The following is a 20,499-nucleotide window of genomic DNA, read 5'->3' on the forward strand; positions in this document are numbered from 1 at the left end:
ACAATTTGCCTTGTGAAAAGTGCATTGTGTGTGGAGTTCAGTTCAGCCATCGAATGCGGAAATAGATCGCATTGCAAAAGCACGTCGCAGAAAACATAAACAGTTGTTGGAAGCAGGCAAATCGCCACAGCAGTCCACTCATACATATAAGTCTGAAGGAGAAGAGGATCAAAGGTAAGAACTAAGAACCCACACACTGCAGACGTTGCTGTGTAATCAGTTTAAAGTTCGACTTGGAGGTAAATGTTAGCTGTTTCTGCTAAACCACCAGGTCGAGACAAGACCAAGGCCGAGGTGTAGAGATAGGCCTGTACGTTAGCCTTCCTTGGATCAAGACTATCGTAGTCATTTTTTTTAATTATCGATTTTGACATTTTTATATCTATAAATGTCGATAAAATACATCTACGATAGTCTTGCTCCAAGGCTAGGCCTACGCATGATATTGCACGTTATCACGATTGTTGTTGGTTACAACAACAATATGTGGTAAACAGAACTTCAACTGATGAAGGATGTTAACTGTTCTTTACTTTGTTGGTTCTCAAAGTGGGGTGGGGTCCTTCCTTGAGGGAGTTCCAGGGGGTCCCCAGCTAAATGGTAGTTATAGGAACCAAATGGACCCTTATGGGTCTGTAACTCTGAGAGTGTACAAATGGAACTAATATCCATTTGCACACTCTCAGAGTTAAATTAACATTGATTTTACAATATAAATTGGGGTCCCAGAGATAGAAATGTCATTAAATGGGGGTCCGTAGCCTAATGCATGTCAAACTGGGGGTCCTTGAAATTAAAATGGTTGAGAATTACTGCTAGAGCCGTACAAATCTTCTCTTATGGGGGTCCCTGGCATATCTTTTTAAATGGGGGTCCGCGAGCTAATAAGTGTCAATTTGGGGGTCCTTGACATGAAAAAGTTTGAGAACCACTGGGTTACAACAACAATATGTGGTAAACTTCAACTGATGACGGATGTTAACTATTCTTTACTTTCAGCCTCTACACAGTTGGTGCAAGCATGCCGAGAATGCGAGAGAACTCGCGACTCATGCGCACGCATGTAAGTATGAACTGTCGTACAGAATTTGTTTTACTTAAGTAAAACTATCAATACTGCAGTGCAGAAATACTCCGTTCCAAGTAAACGTCCGCTATTCAAAATGTACTTGAGTAAAAGTACAAAAGTATTGGCATCAAAATGTACTTAAAGTACCAAAAGTATAATATAGGGATAAAGTGGTTACTATTTTGTAATAATAATACAAATCTATAAATTAATTATTATTATTATATTTGCAGCTGAGATGTAGTGGAGTTGAAGCAAAAGTTCTATAAATACTCCAGTAAAGTAAAAAATACTCAAATTTGTACTTAAGTAAACATACTTAGTTACTTTCCACCACTGAGTGTGAAGGATCCTGAGCCTAATCTGACGTATATTCTCCAACTTTAGGCTAGAGACGAGATCAGAGTAAATTGCCATGTTAAAGTTATACAATGCAGGTCCACAAATAACGATTTTTAGCAGCCTCTGCTGGTCATTACCGTCACTGCAGGCCGTTCGTTTATTCCTCTGTTACCCAGAATTCCATTTGTTTTCACCGGAAGACGGAAGCGTTTCAAAAAGCGTTCTTTTAATTGTTTTATACGATCTGTGGATCGTTTCTCTTAGCCAGTGGAGCTTTAGTTACCGTGAGCTGTGTTTTCTTTTTCTGTTGTTTTTCGATCTTCAAATCATACAATCTCTTAAAATCAGCGTGAGTTTCCTTTTTGTTATTAGCGCGGTAGTTCCTGGCCAAACAGGAAACCGGTGCGGTAGTTCCTGGCCAAACAGGAAACCGGTGCATTTCCGCTTCCGTTTTCCGGCCAGATGACGTCATTTTCGCGGGAGTCTCCCCCGACACCGTTCAATAGAAGATATATAAATAAAAGGCTTTCGGGGGTGAAATTCATGGAGTGGGTGTTGTGAAACATTTACCACTCACAAAAGATATACAATTTAACTTTAGTTTTATTGAAAAAGTTACCTAGTATTACTTTAAGTGGAGTGCAAAGAAAATAACTAAGTGCTACAAAGTAATAAGATGCCATGTAAAGTTGTAAACAATCAAACGACTGTCTGAATATGTCTAAACCAGGGGCCTTCAACAGGGGGTCCACCAAATCTTTGTATGATATCAACTTTATTTATATTAACCACTTGAACCCTAGCATCCCTATTCTGACTGAGGGGAACTTAAGCCAAAAATAGCAGATCTACCATGCGAGGCGTTGTGAGCTTGTAGATCGGCTATATAGAGGTTTGGTGTAGAGGGGGAAAAAAGAGCAGACAAAGTACAGAGTGAAAGGTCAAGTTTACTAAGTATTGAAGGTTTAAGTGGTTAAATGTCTGAAAATACACATTAACATCAATCCGACATACACTGATGATAGTGCTGTCAAACAAGTCTACGAAACTATCTATGAAATCTATGAAAAAGTTTAATCTTTTATACAATATACAGTATGGGGTCCCTGCTTCATCTATCTCTCAGCTAAGGGGTCCAGGGGCTGAAAAACGTTGAAGACCCCTGGTCTATACAACATCATATATCGCATTTGTGAACAAGCAACAATATATGTCTATCTAAATAACATAACATGTGAACAAGTAACCATACATCACCATAATCGTTTCGATGCCATTTAAACGTGGCATATTTTATGCTGGATTACAGTTGTAACCGTGGAACGGGCTTGATCAGTATGTATTATGTAACCTGTTTAATTACAGATAGCCTATAATAATATGTCAGATACTTGTTTAATGATGCCATTAATTTCAAATCAACATTTAGTCACTGGGGCTGTGATGAATAAAACAAAATCTGGTAGGAGAAAATCAGTACAATTTCAGAAATTGTGAAAGTAAATGTCACATTCAAAGTTAAGATTCCTGTTTAATATGTACCCTGCTGCTCCTGACCTCAATTTGAGAGTGACCGCAAGTTATGTGTAATTATAAGGAAAACAGTTGATTGCCCTAACTGTTTGCATAAACATATTGCACAGTGCATGACAATGGAAAACAAATAGAGGAAACCGTTATGAATTACTACAGCAACAGTGGGAATCCCCTAATGCAAGAGGAAGAATATGGTCAGGGGTTATAAGGTCTCGGAGGCACTTGTCCATCAGACAAGTACAGATCACGTTCTACTTGCCCAAAAAGTAAATAGCTAATTATAAAATGATAGGTAAAATTTTGAATTACCATTCATTTTAACACTTCGAATTCTAGGGCTGCACGATATGGACAAAATTGAATACCTCAATATTTATGCAAAATATCTCAATCAAACAAACTGTTTGTTGATAATTTTTTATACGTAGTGTTCCTCATTTTACTACATTAGTTTTATATTTGTTTTTTCTAGGACAATCCCGATCCGATACTTCGATCGGATACCGCCCCGATATCAGCAAATAAAAGTGAAGTGGATCAGATCGGACTGCAGGAAAAGGATCCGCCCCCAGTACGCAGATCCAAGCGCGGCGCTCCAAGAAATTTGTTTAAGATTTTGGAAGATAATAACTGGGTCAGTTTTTCTCATAACCTACTGTTTTGGTTACTATTATTCTGGGGAAGTATGTGTTGTTCTCCGTTAGAGTAATATCACATGATCAAGCCCTTTCCAACATTCCAGACTACAAAATAAGTCCGCAAATAAAGTCATAAAAAAGTAAAGAAAACAACTATGCTGCTTGCCTGGTATCAGTCAGAATAGAGAAAAATAAATGCATGTTGGTATCGAATTGATTTCCTTTTCCAACAGAACTTGGCACCTGCCTAAAACTACTATTGGTGTACTGACCATGGTATTACTGTGCTTAACTGACCAGCCAACTGGCCTGACCTGAACCCCACAGAGAATCTATGTTGTAGTGTCAAGAGGAAGGTGTGAGACACTAGACTCAACAATACAGATGAGCTTATGGCTGCTATCAAAGCAAACCTGGGCTTCCATAACACCTCAACAGTGCCACAGGCTGATCACCTCCATGCCACACCCCATTGATGAAATAATGTGTTCCAGACCCGAAAGTATAGAGCGCATAAATTAACATCAGATGGTCGACATTTCTGTATTATAAATCTTTTTTTGAGTGGTCTCGTGTAATACTCTAATATTTTGAGTTGTATGTATGCCATAATCATCTAGATTAAAACATATAAAAGGCTTTAAATATTTCAGTTTATGCACAATGAATCTAGAATATATGAAAGTTTGAAAGTTTCACTTTTTGAATTATATTATGGAAGAAAATGTACTTTTCCACGATATTAAAATATTTTGAGAAGGATCTGTGTGTGTGTGTGTGTGTATATATATATATATATATATATATATATATATATTTATTTATATGTGTGTGTGTGTATAGATGTTTATGGTGAACAAATATCTACAAACATTTGCTCATGCTCTTATTTGCAGACATAGTTCAATTTGTTTGAAATTATAAACCTTTTTCTCTTTTCTTTCAGGATTCAGTGGTAGATTTAATTTTCCGACGTTCTGATGACAGCTGTATCCTAGATGCATTAAACTCCTTTGGTAAGTGTGAGTATCATAACAGTTGATACGCAGTGACGGGTAAACCTTTTTATGAATGATTTGTCTTGGTGTTATGGGTAGTGATGGTTAAATGCTTTTATGAACCACTTGGCTTCACAAATGGGTTCATTGCTAGAAGCTTCAGTGATGTTGACCTCCTGGTGAATTTAATTTAGGCAGAAATATATGATCAGATGTGGTTTATCCTCTAATTAAATATCAAAATAAAATAAACAAAAATAAACACTGTGTATGAAGCAGAGTGTGATTGTGTTTGTAGGATCCGGAACATGCTGGTGGTGTATATGTTACAGGGTGAATGGAGAACCAGGGTGATTGAAGAAGGCTCGCTCGTTTTTACCCACCCAGCAATTCTGTAGAAGAAACACTAGAGGGAGCCACAAGCCAGGCTTGTGCACAAGCACATATGGCCGCGACCACCCACACACACACAGTCACACACACACACACATGCACGCGCACACACACGCGCTCATGCTTTCAATGGACTGTTAAGATACTTTTATTGTGTTCTGCTGGCTTTTGTTTTAGTTTCTCCCTGACACACACACACACGCACGCGCGCACGCACGCACGCACGCACGCGCGCGCGCGCGCGCACGCACGCACACACACAGTGATCCATGAAAAGAACTATTCTGTCCCTATCGGTTTACAACTCGAACGGCGCTGTGTCGACTAGTAGAGCATCGGCCGGTCAGCGCGGGCACTCGCGCCTGGAGGCGCGAGGGCGCGCCTCCTCGGCCTCAAGCTCTACTAAGGCGGCGCGCCTCCGTCATGGACAAGCGTGTGCGTGTGCGTGTGAACGTGTGTTCAGCGCTCCCCTAGCGTAGCTTCCTGGTTGCTATGTGGGGGGGAACAACAAAAGACAGGTCCGCGTCGCATCAAAGCCCCGCCTCTTGGCGCCGCGTTCTCCTTCTCCTCCTCGGAGGAGGAGAAGGAGAAGGAGGAGCTCCTCCTCCTCGCGAGCCTCGCATAATAAACCCCCGCCTCGCAGCGCCGCGTCCTCCTTCTTTTGAAAATAGCAGATCTACAAGCTCACACTCCTTCTCCTCCTCACGAGCCTCGCTAATAAACCCTGTCTCGAAAAGCCCCGCCTCGCCCGAAGCCCCGTGCCTAAAAACGAGCGCTCTGTCTTCAATCACCCTGGATCTCCATTCACCCTGTGACATATACAACATACCAAGTGTTTTTTCTTTATTTTTATGCACATGTACATTTGATTTGATTTGATGATGCTCTTTTCATTATTTTTGCTCTTTTTGCACTCTTTCTTTAAATCTTTTTACGTTTTTTCTTTATTCTATTGTTAATACTTATGCTGCTGCATTGTCTGAAGGAAGCCAAACCAAAATAAGTTTTACTCTTATGTACCTGTACACGAGATGTAACAATAAAGTACTTGAACACTCAAAGATTTGACACTTTGAATGTAATGCTAATGGCCAATTAATACATGTCAGATTTCATTTGAAATGAAGCTGGCAGGTCTATGAGTCATAATACAGTCTTGTCATAAAAAAACACTTTTTTTATAACTTAAAAAATGATTCAATGGCCTTCTCATTTTTGTTACATTAACAAAAATTAAGCCGATCCGTGGCAACTCAAAGTCTCAAACCAGTTCAACCACATTCTGCTTGTTTTCTGCACCGTGCTTGACGGCCGTGAAATATGCGTTAATTTCCGTGATCGTGGAATTGCGGAATCCTGGGGGGTCTAATTTATAGTAGGATTGAGAACCAGGATGGGTCCACTGGGTAGCAAGTTCTTGATTTTGTTTTGAACTCATTTCATGTTTTCTGTTGTATTTTGAAGGTTTGGAGTTTGGTTTACCCATCATGAGGGCGTTGGACACTGAATTGTCCAAAGACTTAATATATAGTGATGATGAAGAGGAGATTTTACCAGCAGAGCCTGAAGCACTAGAGCCTGAGTCACTAGAGGTACTTAAAGGACCACCATACCAGTGGTTTGGCATGATGCCAGCCCATTGACTATGACTTGACATTATTGCTGATTATTTGCATACTGTGTTGCTTGATTTTGGAGGATAGAATACTAGTTATTTCAGTATGGTATGAAAATCAATTTGCAGAGACTTGATAATTGCTTGACATAGGTAGGTAATCAACACAATAAATATAATTGAACGGTTATATTTTGTCAAAGTTTTTTAGTAGATTATGTTAGTGTGCTGAGCATTGTCAAATTCTATAATCATGTCTTTTAGGATGCTGACAAACCAAAAGAATTGGATAAGGAGGAAAAGCGTGCAGAGAAGAACAAGCGTAAGAAATTGGTCAGTGGCTGAAGAAGAATTCTGATTGTAAATGAATCTGAAATGATATTTGATAACATCATCTGACGGCACAGACCCCAGTTTATTTACTACTTCTTTTACAGCGAAGAAAAACGAGAAAACATGAATGGAAAAAGAAGCATTCAGCTAATGATGTGTCTGTAAGTACCTGTGTCATTTATATTACATCGGTGTCATTTATATTACATCGGTGAAGATTGTGACATTTACATTTCAGGAATATTCCGAAGGATCTAACCTAGAATCAATTGCAGGGAGTGAAGCAGTAGAATAAGCTTAAAGCTCCATTTCACAACTTTACAACTTCTACCCGGAGTCCATATTTTGGGCATATCATTAAAGGCAAATACCTTTTTATATATTTTTTTCTTTTAAAAAAAAAATCAAAAATATCAGATTTCAAGCTGTAGATCAGCTATTTCTGCTATTCGTCATACGACGAAGTATATAGGGTTTAAGTGGTTACCTGTCGCAATGTTGTAAAAACATCCTTCCCCTCAACTTCCACACATACAGTACAATACCTTGTTGTGGCTGGTAGAAACAATGCTAATTTCACATCTCCCTTCATACCCCACCTGCACCCAAAATTTTCACCACCTTCTGAATTCGGGCCCATCTTCTATTTGGTATCAGATACCACCGGTGATGGGTCGTTGTCTTCGCCTCGGATCCAGCCTGATTCACTATGTTCGGCTGATTTATTTTCTCTCACTTCGCTTATCAGTCTGGCCAGCCTCCTATTTGACTCGTATTTCAATTATGTAGGCAAGTCAGGAAGTGACTCGAGTTTTACATTGGAAAACACTGGTCCCGCCCCCCCTAAAGACCAACCAGAAGACGCGAGTCGTTTTCACTCGTGCTGTGTAGGGAGATGGGAGGCTTTCCAGACTGTATAGCGAGTGAGAGAAATAAATCCGCCTAACGTAGCGAAGCAGTCTGGATCTCAGGCTATCGTTGTCTGCCATTGGTGAAAATCTTGCTCAACATTTGCGTCTAGACTGCCAAGATCATTGTTGATTTGTTTACAACATGAATTGGCCTATCTATTGTTCAGGACTGAAACACAGATGAAAATAAACTTGAGCCAAGTCTGTGGTCACTACCAATTAAGCATGACCATTCCCCATTATAAAAAAAAAAAAATACAAACCCGAGCATTAAATTCCTAGATCAACATTACCGTAGCAACCAGTAGTAAAGAGAGACGGTTGATCATCCTTGTGCCTCAAACAAAGTTTCTGCCTGGAAGCAAAATCCAGGCATAAAGTTTTGTTTTTGGAATCTTTACTAATCAATTTCTCCATGTTAAGGATGATGAAGAAGAGGAAGAAAGTAAGGAGGAAGAAAACATGGTTGAAAAAACCTGTGAAGAGACGGAGCAGGCCAGTCCAGAAAGTAGTGCAACTCTAACCGGAACTGCAGTCGCTGGAGTCGGAAACGACAGTAAGACCACGGAACAGGCCAGTCCTGAAAGTAGCGAAACTCTAACCGAAACGTCAGCCACTGGAGTGGGAGACGATAGTAAGACCACTGAACAGGCCAGTCCTAAAAGTAGTGTAACTCTAACAGAAACTGCAACCCCTGGAGTGGAAAATGAGGGTCACAGTAATCTTCTTATCAGACTTCTACCAGACGACGTAAAGGTTTGAAAGACATTTAATTAATTTCTCCGCTCATACCATGTTTCTTTATTCACAGTAAAATTCTGAGTGTTAATTTAACTCAAGAGTGTACAAATGTAACTAACCCAGAATGTTGTGTGTATGTATGTATGTACTGTGACCACACACTGGATCATGCCCCCAAAGTGTCTTTAACACATTGACCGCCGGGCCCGTAGTTCTACGGGCCGTTAAATCCAACGCTTAAGCGCCGATCCCGTAGCCTACGGGCTGTGGTGCTTTTTCCTTTTTTTTTCGATTTCTTTTTTTTTTTTCAATTTTCCGGTACGGCACATTTCATTGTAACACCACCGGAAACAGAATTATTTGGGATCCGGTTTTGACGATCACGCCGGCTCCCATTCTAAAGTCTACACTGAAACGCCATTTTCTTCGATTGTAGTTTTTCTCCTCGCTGATCACTGTTTAACATAAACCGTTCTAACTCAACAATGGATGCCCCGTTTGACACGTGGTTTGGACTGGTAGACACAGGGAGATGTCCGCGATGTTTACAAACAGTGCACAGATCAATCTTAAGGATTTTAACGACGTCTATGGCGACGTGAAAAAAACAAAAAACAACAATAAAACGTTGGCACTGGTGAGTACATTATGAGATTAACCTCTGGCGGTCAATGTGTTAACACATTGACTGCGAGGATGAAAAACTACATGGGTTTACAGGGCTTTTTGTGTACGACTTAGAATGGAGGCAGACGGGAAACAAAAAACGGGATCGCACTTCCGGTCGACTTCGGGTGGTGTTAAACTGAAAATGGTCCCCCTAGAAAATTGAAAAAAAAATAGAAAATCGAAAAAAAGGAAAAAGCACCACAGCCCGTAGGCTACGGGATCGGCGCTTAACCGTTGGATTTAACGGCCCGTAGAACTACGGGCCCGGCGGTCAATGTGTTAATGGATGACCACCTAGATGATGTTTCAAGTGTCTCACACTCTTCCTCAGACAAAGAAACATTACAGCACACACCTTGAAATACCCACCCAGCAGGTCACATGACACATCACCTGACTGTCCAAAACATTGACAAATACATATATTTTGTTATTGGTCATTTAACCTCGTCACCCTGTGCTGCTACCTTGCCGTGGTGGGGAGGCTTGCGTGCCTCCATGACTCTGAAGGTTATAGCAGGTGCTACCATGCCGGGCAGGTTTTAGAGTACAGGTCAGACGAAAAGCAGCTCCTGGTCCTCCAGGTTGGGCATGGGGCTAACAACCCCACCCCGTAAAGCACTTAAAGTTACAGAAACGACGACAAGGACACAGAAATCGCGCATGTTACCTGCCCGGTGAGTATTTGAAGGTGTGTGCTGATTAATGTTTACTTTTTTTTTTTTGTCTTTTTTTTTCAACACACATTTTGCTAATACGGACTTTGTCCAAAACTCACACAAATTGGTACACATTATCTGTGCGGTCATGTGATCAAGATTTATAGTCCGATTCTATTCTGATTAGCTTTGACTGAAACAAATTTGCGGGCCCTGGTTATGCTACCTGGCCTGGTGGAGATCTACACTCCGAGGAGCTTACTTAATTTCAAGTCTTTATTTCCTATTAGCCAATTATTTTTACGCCCAATTAATTCCTCCCACTGCTTGCCACTGCTCTTTGTATTCTACTGGGTCGCCTGTAACTGAGGAGCCACCACCAGGAGGACATGGCACCTCCTTCCTACTCCTCCCGTTCAACATTCCCAGCTGAAAGGTGCTGCCCCAGCCTGTAGGAGTACAACAAATATCACCCTCCCCGCCCGGCTTCCCTCCGCAGAACACAGTCAATTGTGTTTATTTAGACGCTCGGCAAGCCAAATGGACCGCATGGCTTCAAACCCCTAGTCTCTGCGGTAGTAGGCATCCCCCCCCCCAACCCGTGGTAACCAAGTGCGGGGGGAGAGGAAGAGTGTGAGATGCTCGAAACTTCACCTATGTGGTAATCTATTAAAAACATTTTGGTGGGTGGTGTCTATTTAAATTTTAATAGTCTCTTTCTGGCCAACACCTTGTTTGCATATGCGTGTTTTGTTAACCTTTTGCTATTTATGTACTGCATTCTGTATGTCGAGTCTTGTCTTGATATGGCTAAATGTCATTCTCATTACAATGTGAATGATATATTTAATAATACTTTGTCTTTCCATGTAGGAAGTCGATGTCTCAGTGTCTTTTCCTGGTTCCTTCTGCTGGATCTCCCCCGAAATGAAGGAGGCCCTCAAGACAGGAAAGGTCCTTCATTCTTCACCACCAGTAGTTCATGATCCAGAAGAGAAGAAGTCAGTTCAGGAGAAGGCTGAAACTGAAGAAACAAAACTGAAAAAAGACCTTCAAAAGGATGCTTCATCACCAGTAGTTCATGATCCAGAAGAGAAGAAGTCAGTTCAGGAGAAAGCTGAAACTGAAGAAACAAAACTGAAAAAAGACCTTCAAAAAGATGCTTCATCACCAGTAGTTCATGATCCAGAAGAGAAGAAGTCTGTTCAGGAGAAGGCTGAAACTCAAGAAACTAAACTGAAAAAAGACCTCCAAAAGGATGCTTCATCACCAGTAGTTCATGATCCAGAAGAGAAGAAGTCAGTTCAGGAGAAAGCTGAAACTGAAGAAACAAAACTGAAAAAAGACCTCCAAAAGGATGCTTCATCACCAGTTGTTCATGATCCAGAAGAGAAGAAGTCAGTTCAGGAGAAGGCTGAAACTGAAGAAACAAAACTGAAAAAAGACATTCAAAAGGATGCTTCATCACCAGTAGTTCATGATCCAGAAGAGAAGAAGTCAGTTCAGGAGAAGGCTGAAACTGAAGAAACAAAACTGAAAAAAGACCTTCAAAAGGATGCTTCATCACCAGTAGTTTGTGATCCAGAAGAGAAGTCAGTTCAGAAGAAGGCTGAAACTGAAACAAAACTGAAAAAAGACCTTCAAAAGGATGCTTCATCACAAGTAGTTTGTGATCCAGAAGAGAAGAAGTCAGTTCAGAAAAAGGCTGAAACAAAACTGAAAAAAGACCTTCAAAAGGATGCTTCATCACAAGATCCAGAAGAGAAGAAGTCAGTTCAGAAGAAGGCTGAAACTGAAACAAAACTGAAAAAAGACCCTCAAATTGTCAAACAGGTGCCCTGTGATGCATTAGAAAACCATTTTTTCCCCCCCACAGTGTTGTGTATGGCTGTCTAATATATTTGTGTTTTTCTTCAGAAAATCAAGCCTTCTAAAGACCACAAAGAAACAAATAATATTGAGGTGTGCAGAGAAATGGAGAAATCTTCTGTCCCCAGTCCACTCCTAAAGGAAACTGCTATTGGTGGTTTCAGCAACAGCAGTGGTAGTAATGATGATATTGTGACGACTAAGGAAGGAGACGGTAATCTAGAGGTTTGTGATGAATTCTTATGTGCTATTTATATCCCCACATTCGCTTTAGCTTCTAATGAAGAAAAATTAAAGTGCCTGTGACATTGGGATCGGTCAATGAAATGACCAGGAGGCGTGTGTTATGTGCAGAAGTGTTGGGGGTAAAAAAGCAAATGTATTTGATACTAAATGATAAGCGCTGACCCCGAGTTGCAGCAACTAATTATTGGGTAGAATGTTGTAAATGTGAATCCCTAAATGAAATTGAGTGTCAATATATTGACTGTATATGGAATATATAATGCAATGTAAATATCAGCCATTTTAGCAGGATTAGTAGGATTGTTGTCCTTGTCTAATGCATCTACCTCGCATAATAATTGTTTGTTTAAAAAAAAAAGCCCACAGAGAGAAACATGGCGGTAGTGGCAGAGGATTTAGCCAAAAAAAGTACAGAACTTGCCGGTAAGTTACATGTTAATTATAATAAGTCAGTATATTCACATTTGCACTGTATCTCTTGAAATTAACCAAGCATTTTATTATTAACAAACGTTGAACTGAATTGACACACCGCTCTTCCATCTCTTTTTAAGCTGTTGGAAATCGCTTTGCCGCTTGTGGACAATATGAAGCGGCAATCAAATGCTTTACTGACGCCATTAAATACAACCCACAGGAATTCAAGTGAGAAAACACTTAAGAACATACTGTATTATTTATACTTCAAACTAAAACACTCTGTGGCAATTACTGAATGAATGTGTTTATTATTCACCTCCCTCCTTCCCCACTCAATTCAGGTTATTTGGAAATCGGTCACTTTGTTACGAAAGAATGCGGGACTATGAGAGGGCGTTAGCTGATGCTCGTCTGGCGCTTTTCATGGAACCTAAGTGGTTAAAAGGTTTATTTAGAAAAGGCAAAGCGCTGTGTGGGCTCAAGGTAAATCATATCATTTACCCAACTATTGTATTTTATTTAATTTATTCCAAACATTTCTCTTTTTTGCTAGGGCCTTATTTCTCCATATGAAAATGTAGTTCCCAGTGAAACATTTCAAGTTTATTGTTTAGTTTTGTATAGACTGTTGAATTTACCCATTGAATACAATAAAATGGCTAGTTCTACATATTATACTTGCTAATATACTAATTGCTAATATGCCTGCAATTTAATGTTTTACTTGTTTTTGCTTGCTACTCAGAGATACTTTGAGGCCTCTTTGGTCTATAAGGACATACTGGAGCAAGAGAGCTCAAGTGCTGAAGCTGCCCAGGAGCTAAAGAGGGCACAGACCTTACACCTAATGGTAAGGGAGGCCAATATCTGCCACAACAAAAACCAGTGCCATCCATGTGTCTCACTGACATCAATGAATGCAAACATGTACTATTTTTTATTAATCTTTTTATCACAACCAAGACTGTGAATAAACAATGAGGCACAAGTAAGATGGGTTTATATTAGGAATGTAATCATTATTTAGTTGCTGAAAGCTGCTCCAGTTAATAAGTTACAGTTGCGCACACACACACACACACACACACACACACACACACACACACACACACACACACACACACACACACACATATGTTGTCAAAGAGAACATATGAATGTATGTACAAAATAAAAATGTTCATGATTACTTGCCAAAGTAGCTATAGTACTACTACAGGCAAAACCATTACAAACACTAGAGTAGAAAGGTTTACCAGCATTTGACTCGTAGCTAGTGAAAGATTCCTACCCTGAAAATTAAACCACTTAAGCGTTATGTGGATTCAGGACATTGTCGTTGGCTTTTCTGTTTAGGAAATGGGCTTTACCTGGGGTCAGAGCTCTGAAGCTTTGAAAAACCATGCTACATTGGAAGATGCTATCGATGCTCTGTTTGGCTCTGAGGGCAGGCGTCGTCGCAGTGGAGGTAAGTGAAATGTCTAAGTTCAAAGCACTCAACAAAATTCTTCTTATTCCTACATGTAGAAAAAGGGCTCAAATCAATTTGAGAAAAGAAGAGTATGGAAAAATATTAGTTTCCGTACTATTGCCCTTATTCTGTTTTCCAAAATTATTTCAAAAAATCTTTTCATAATATAAACTGTTTTTCATAGTGGTTGGAGCAGGTAGCCAGTGGTAGCCAAATGTTTACCACTTTGTGAGAGAGTGAAGGCCAGAGTGAATTTGATGTCGCCAAAATCAAGGCAAGACTTATGACGTGAGACTGAAAGACATTCCTACACAGAACTTCCTCTACCTCACAGACCGCTAAACAGTTCAGCCCCAAGTGCCTTATAACTGTACCAAATCCAGACAACTGCGACCAAATTAGTTTGAAAGAAAATGCATTTTATTTTAATTGCATGTACTGTACTGTACAATATACATGAGTAAGTAGCCTTGGGAACCAATGGTTCCCAAGCCATGTGGCCCATAGGTCTGTATACATAGCATCCACCAGATACTAAGCTTGTCTGAACATTTATGAGTTATGCTGTGAGGTGGTCATCAGAAAAGGAAACTGTAAGGAAACCCCACCTTTATGGCTGTCCATTGTCATTTCCACGGACACAGAAAATAAATAAGGCTTGACACTGAGTCAGCCAAGACGCAGTGCTATAATAGCAGATACCGCATTGGGCCCTTAATTAACATGAAAAATCCTCCATGCCTAAAATATGCTGGCGAGACTTATTCCTTAAGTGTTTGCGTTCAGCGCAACTTGCATAATAGGGATTGCTCATAAGATGGTGGCGTTATCACTTAATTATCACCTAAGATGTGGATTTAAGTCACGCAAAATAGGGCCCTCAGTCTTAGCTCGGCAATAGAAATGTTGGCATTCGTGCGGGACACCCCGGTTCGAATCCCGGGTAGAACATGAGCATTATAGATTACTGCTTCAGCAGTGAATTTTAAAATGTATTTATCAATTATTTTACATTATTTATGTTATAAATATCTAGCTATTTGTACTCGGATATCAAATAATGGTCTTAGAAATCTACAGAGAAGTGTGGAAAAGTATGACTCAATGCAATTTCATACCCTCAGGTCGGCGCTCGCAATCGGCAGAACATGATGTCAGTGAAGACAAAAGAAATCGCCTAATGGAGGAGACGGAGGATGAGGACAAAAAGAGGATTGCTGTAGGAAATAACCAGCCAAGTATCCAGCAAGTGAATACACCTACACCTACACCACGATCTATCGATCGTGCCAGGACAAAGTCTCAGTCTCCCACTCCAAGGCCGTCTCCCACTCCAAGGCCGTCTCCCACTCCAAGGGATGGGGTCAAAACGTAAGGCGCCGTAATCTTAACCCCTCTTCTCTAAGAATAGATTCATTCCAACAAATCTATTCTATCAGATAATTTATATCATATTACTATAACGGTGCTTACATGGGCTAATGTAGAGAACATGGTAAATAAGATTTCTATCTTATGTTGGAATGAATTTTCAGAGATTTCAAAATAAGTGACTATTTATATAGCACTTTTCAAAGCACTTAACTGTTAAAGCCAAATAGATGAAATAATACAGTTGTAAATATAAATGGCATAAAACTCAAAGTGTAATGGGCACAATCGGAGCATGAATGAATTAAAAGCTAGACTGTAAAAATGGTCTGAGTCTAGGATGAGATTTTAAAAGACAGGAATCAATTTATTGACTAATTATTTACTTTTCCCATTTTATAGGATTAAGGATAATTGTGACCTTTGGGTAGGATCCTTGGCGCCTACTGTTACAAAGATGAAGCTCTACAGCGTCTTCGGCAGGTAAAGTAACATGAGTGTTCTAAAACCCTGTGGGTCATTTTGATTTCAGGTAAAAATACTAAAAGGGTGGACAAGCAACTTTTGGGAGGAAATAAACAATGATTGCCTCTGCTCATGCATTCTCTCCTCCTCTCCTCTCCCCTTGTCTTGTTTATTGTCTGTCTCTTTCCCTTCTCTCCTCCTGTCTTGTTTCTTGTCTCTTTCTCTCTCACTCTGTCCTCCTGTCTTTTTTTCTTTTCTGTATCTTGCCCCCCCCCCCCTCCTCCAACTGTCTTGTTTCTTGTCTGTATCTTTCAGAGCTGGCAGTGTCGCCAATGTCACGATGATCTCGAACCAACAGTATGCCTTTGTCAAATACACCAGGAAGGAGGACTGCGATAAAGCCATCAACATGCTCAATGTATGTCTGCCTTCATTCAGTTATTTTTTAACCCATTTAAACCTAATGCCGATTCTAAACTGAAAAACTTCAAATTTGTATTCAAAAATTACAAAAAAATGATAGTTGCTATATATTGTACATAGCAACAACAACCCCAAAAGTGATTGAAAGGTATAGATAAGGGTTCCTGGTCTAAATGGGTTAAAGCAATAATGCCCAAGTGGGAGTTCTTTCCTGTGGCTGATGCAGTTTAGTATAAGGTGCAGCCCCTTCAGTTACCATCCATAATCCATATTAACACCATATTAACACATTCATTGTATTGATCTACATCTTTCTTGGTGTGTGTGTGTGTGTGTGTGTGTGTGTGTGCATACTTATTTATAGGTACAGTAGTGTGCATACTTGGTAATAAAGAGGGGGGGAATGGATCACTTAACTTGTTAATTGGCTCCATCAAGAGTTGGATTAGCAACCAACAAAGTACACGGTTAGCTATGCCTTATTGTAATGAGAATGGAACAATGTCTGACCAGTCAGAATGCTTGGCTGGAAATACCCACTGTCTTGTCTTGATGGCATTGTTTAATGAGACAATTTGGTAGTATTAAAATCAGCTCGCTAATTGTGGTGTTGTTTTTGGTTGTTGTTGGTGGGGGGACTTTATTTGTATGGCAATTATAAATCCGTAGCTAATGTATGTAAAATGAATACAGTATTGGTAATTGTTTGCCTCTTGCTTGAACAGGGAATGGTGGTAGAGGGGTCTCCTCTGTTGGTGCGCCCCTCCAATAGATCCAGATTCTGAACTTCCACTCACTGCCTGTGGGTAAGTAGAATATACCATTACATCCCCAAGAGTTTAAAACTTTTAATCCATATCAGAGTGGATCAGATTTGGATTTGGGGGTGCTAAAGATATCTGATTACCCAAAATCTGAATGTGATCCACTCAGATAGGGATTAAAAAACTGTTGGGCCCAAGGCATGAGCAATAAAATAATAAAAAAGCGTACATACTTGTCCAGAATGAATTAAAATGAGAGCATGGGTATATAAATTGATGTCAGCAAGTGACACTTTTACTAATGATATTGTTTTACTGTTAACAGGAAACCTGTCCCATAGGTTGCATCAGGCCTTGTGTCTTGTGGCATGTTCCAGCGCTCAAAGGTATTGACAAAGACACATTAAAGTGAGGAACACAAACCAATCATATGAGGGAGAACACTCGCTCATGAAAAGCTACATTTGTGGAGTTGAAAAGGAAATCTCCATGGTGACACTTGGGAAGGTTATTTAGTTTTAGTTGTACTGGTTCCACTGATGTCCATGTTGGGAGGGATCTTTGGTTAAAAGAACAGCAACAGTAAACTATATTCAGTTATATTTTAGATAGCAATTGTTTTATTTTTATTTTGTAATGATGGAGCTCCATCACGGACCAAAGAGAAACGTAAATATATGCAGTTGGACTATAATATTGCAGACAAGCTCCATCACTAACCAAGGAGTAACTAAAATAGATACAACTGTACTAAAAGATTTACCATATTAAATATTGTGCCTTGTGATATACAGTACATTCAAATAAACAATTTGAGCACTCCTTTGCCACAACGTGCCAAGTGTGCAAGCACATTTTTATGCTATGATTTATAATGTGCTGCTATTTCTTATCCAAATAGATGCCTAGATTGGAATCTGGATTTTTAATTTGATGATCTTTTTTTTTTTTTTTTTATCTCAGATTGAGAAATCAAAATAACTCCTGCAAGTAAAGTCAAATCGATTATGATTCATGTGTATTTTTTATGTGTGATTTATTTAGGTAAGTGAGTGTAGAGAGTTTAGAAACCCAGGGCAGAGAGGATTAACAACAGTCAAGACTTGGTGGTAGTTTGATTTGAACTTGGGTTCTTCTCATACAGTATGATCAGTGGCTGAGCCACCAGTTATCCTATGTATATCTTGTGTTGAAACTTCTTGATTTCTGTAAATATTTGATTGCATGATCTAATTATTTGAATGTATTCTTGTTTTTTTTTACTCATCTTATAGCTTTGTCATCTTATAGCCTTACTGTAAATACAATCACGTGTGTATTAGTAGATTTTTTTCCACTTGCCTGTAGGTGGCAGTGTTGGCTTTATTCCTTTGATTATTAGGCTGTTGTAAAGATAAAATATCACTGTGCTTTGTACCTACCTTTAGTGGAACTGATTCTCTTTCTCAAAAATAATTCTCTACAATCTGTTAGCTCACTAGATATGCTCTGATGTTTTGCTCATTTTCCTGTTTCATTTATCATCATGATCATTTACTAAACAATCTACTGGACTCATTTATGTTCCTTTTCCACTGCATGGTACTGGCTGGACACATCTATTCGCATTACTTTGCCTTCCACTGCAGATGAGACTCCCTCAGTGTAATCATCAAAGTGACGCGAAACAATGCTAAAGCTTATGCCAGCACTAATGCTGTCTGGAAACGTTGTCCATTTCACTGTACAGTCCGACAAACAGTTTCTGATCACATTTTAGGTGAGAAACAGGCCATGGTTGCTCAATATTGATTAATTTGGCTAGTTTAAGAGTATTCAGGAGCTTCCATGGAGTGTAGGGGAGTCCGTCTAAGATGTAATCACACTAGTGATGATTATTTTACTAATCAGTAGTCTGCAGTGTTTTCATGTCATCTTTTGGTATCGCCTGAGCTCACTTGGAACCTTGACTGAGGTCATACCAAAACAACTACCAGGTACTAGGTACTTTTCCCTAATAAAAAATCAAAAAAGGTGAGCCAGTAATATGGAGTGGAAAAGCTAAAGAACCGTGGCAGTGCTGGGGCAATGTTCTATGCTGGCAATGTTAACACTTAAACCATGCATTGACTGTCGACCATATTCATACTCGTAGAAAAATGGCAACCGTGTGAATATGTTAAACATGCAGAGTGCTCTAGCTCGACTTTGAAAAATAAACAATCTACCCCTTCTTCCTGGTGTGCTTGTGTCAGATCAAGACTGGAGTAAGACATAATTTAGAAGATGTGGTTCGTGCACTAGAAGTTCACAGGTTTGATCCCGACAACATCCTTGTATCCTGTTAAGAAAATTAGTCCCTAGCTGCTTTCATGCTTTGTCATTACATTGCTGTACGTAAGTGTGTCATCATCCTTGTGTAGCTTAAGTTAAATTCCCCATTAACCTAAAATGCCCCATTTTCAGTTCCCTACCTGCCCATGTCACTGCACCATTCAATTGGTGCACCATTTAAATAGCTCTATCTGATGTTGTTTGTTCAGTAACGGGTCTCTCCAGCTCTTTAGTAAACAGAAAATATATTTTCAGGTCAATATACCAATTTGATCTAATCAGGGGGGTGAACTCATACAGGATGAGCAAAAACATGACTTGCATGCCCATTCAATGTGTGTGGATTGTTGGGCTCGCTAGAAGCAGGGCTCCAATGTAGGCCAGTCCCTATATTAGTCTGTCTGTCCAACGCCTAGTCCCAAACAAACGTCTTCAAATGGCTAGATTGCCATGGAATTTGCTGAGCACCATTGTGCTCTCCAGAGAATCGACCATACTAATTGTGGCATTTCCTCTTTTAACCACCCTTGCATCATAATTTCCACTGGTTTTAAATGCTCTTTAAATTTTCATTTTATGATAATATGGCCCCTGTACCCATAACCCCCAAATCTGGTTTAAATATTTATATTTTCACCACTTTGGTCCAACTCGGTGTAAAGAATAGTCACAGCCTCCAAGGGCCGGCTAGTGAGGCTTTTAGATTTGTGTTTGCATTTCCACTAGTTAAAGAACAGCAGTCTCAATGTCTGACAACCTGCCAGTTCAAGATCACATTTACAGGCCTTTATGTAACATTTTGGGGTGTGATTTTCAGAGCTGAATGATGAATTGTAAAACAGTCCGTCAGTAAAAGTCCATATCCTTAACCTTTTGCAAGAAAAACATTACACAAGAGGGCTTTAATTGGCTGGTGATAGCATACCTTACAAAGCCCTTTTGATCTGTCTGTGATTGGAGAGCATGAAAGGGCTGTGTAACACTAATAACATGAACTCTAGTTGAACCTCTAGCACTCCACTGAGGCTTGCAGTTGGTACATTAATGTGGAATGGAAAAAAAGGAACCCTATATTCAATCTTATCGGTGCTCTTGGCTTTTGTCTTGTTAGAAAACCCATTTGAGATAAGGCCGATAAGAGGTTAGGGTTCACAAACCGCTTGTTGGAATCAACCTCCTGCCAATTTATGCGCTAGGAGAAAGCCACACCCGTTAACTTAAGACAAACACTGGGAAAGATAAACTCTATCCTG

General features: G+C 39.8%; 1 protein-coding gene across 1 annotated transcript; it reads left to right on the forward strand.

The window, feature by feature from the left end:
- Positions 1 to 38: 38 nt before the first annotated feature.
- LOC308074237 (uncharacterized protein) lies at positions 39 to 18,349 on the forward strand. Its single transcript, XM_080413604.1, has 20 exons — positions 39 to 174; positions 1,000 to 1,063; positions 3,420 to 3,581; positions 4,532 to 4,601; positions 6,441 to 6,568; positions 6,856 to 6,924; positions 7,029 to 7,085; positions 8,259 to 8,591; positions 10,778 to 11,737; positions 11,822 to 11,998; positions 12,379 to 12,442; positions 12,574 to 12,664; positions 12,781 to 12,922; positions 13,185 to 13,289; positions 13,796 to 13,907; positions 15,035 to 15,281; positions 15,684 to 15,764; positions 16,062 to 16,164; positions 16,895 to 16,975; positions 17,259 to 18,349. Exons 2-19 carry the CDS (start codon positions 1,022 to 1,024, stop codon positions 16,952 to 16,954), a joined length of 3,003 nt encoding a protein of 1,000 aa, XP_080269730.1. The 5' UTR covers positions 39 to 174; positions 1,000 to 1,021; the 3' UTR covers positions 16,955 to 16,975; positions 17,259 to 18,349.
- Positions 18,350 to 20,499: the final 2,150 nt, after the last annotated feature.

Source organism: Gymnoscopelus braueri, assembly GCF_963280865.1.
Source record: "Gymnoscopelus braueri genome assembly, chromosome: 19".
Classification (NCBI taxonomy): domain Eukaryota; kingdom Metazoa; phylum Chordata; class Actinopteri; order Myctophiformes; family Myctophidae; genus Gymnoscopelus; species Gymnoscopelus braueri.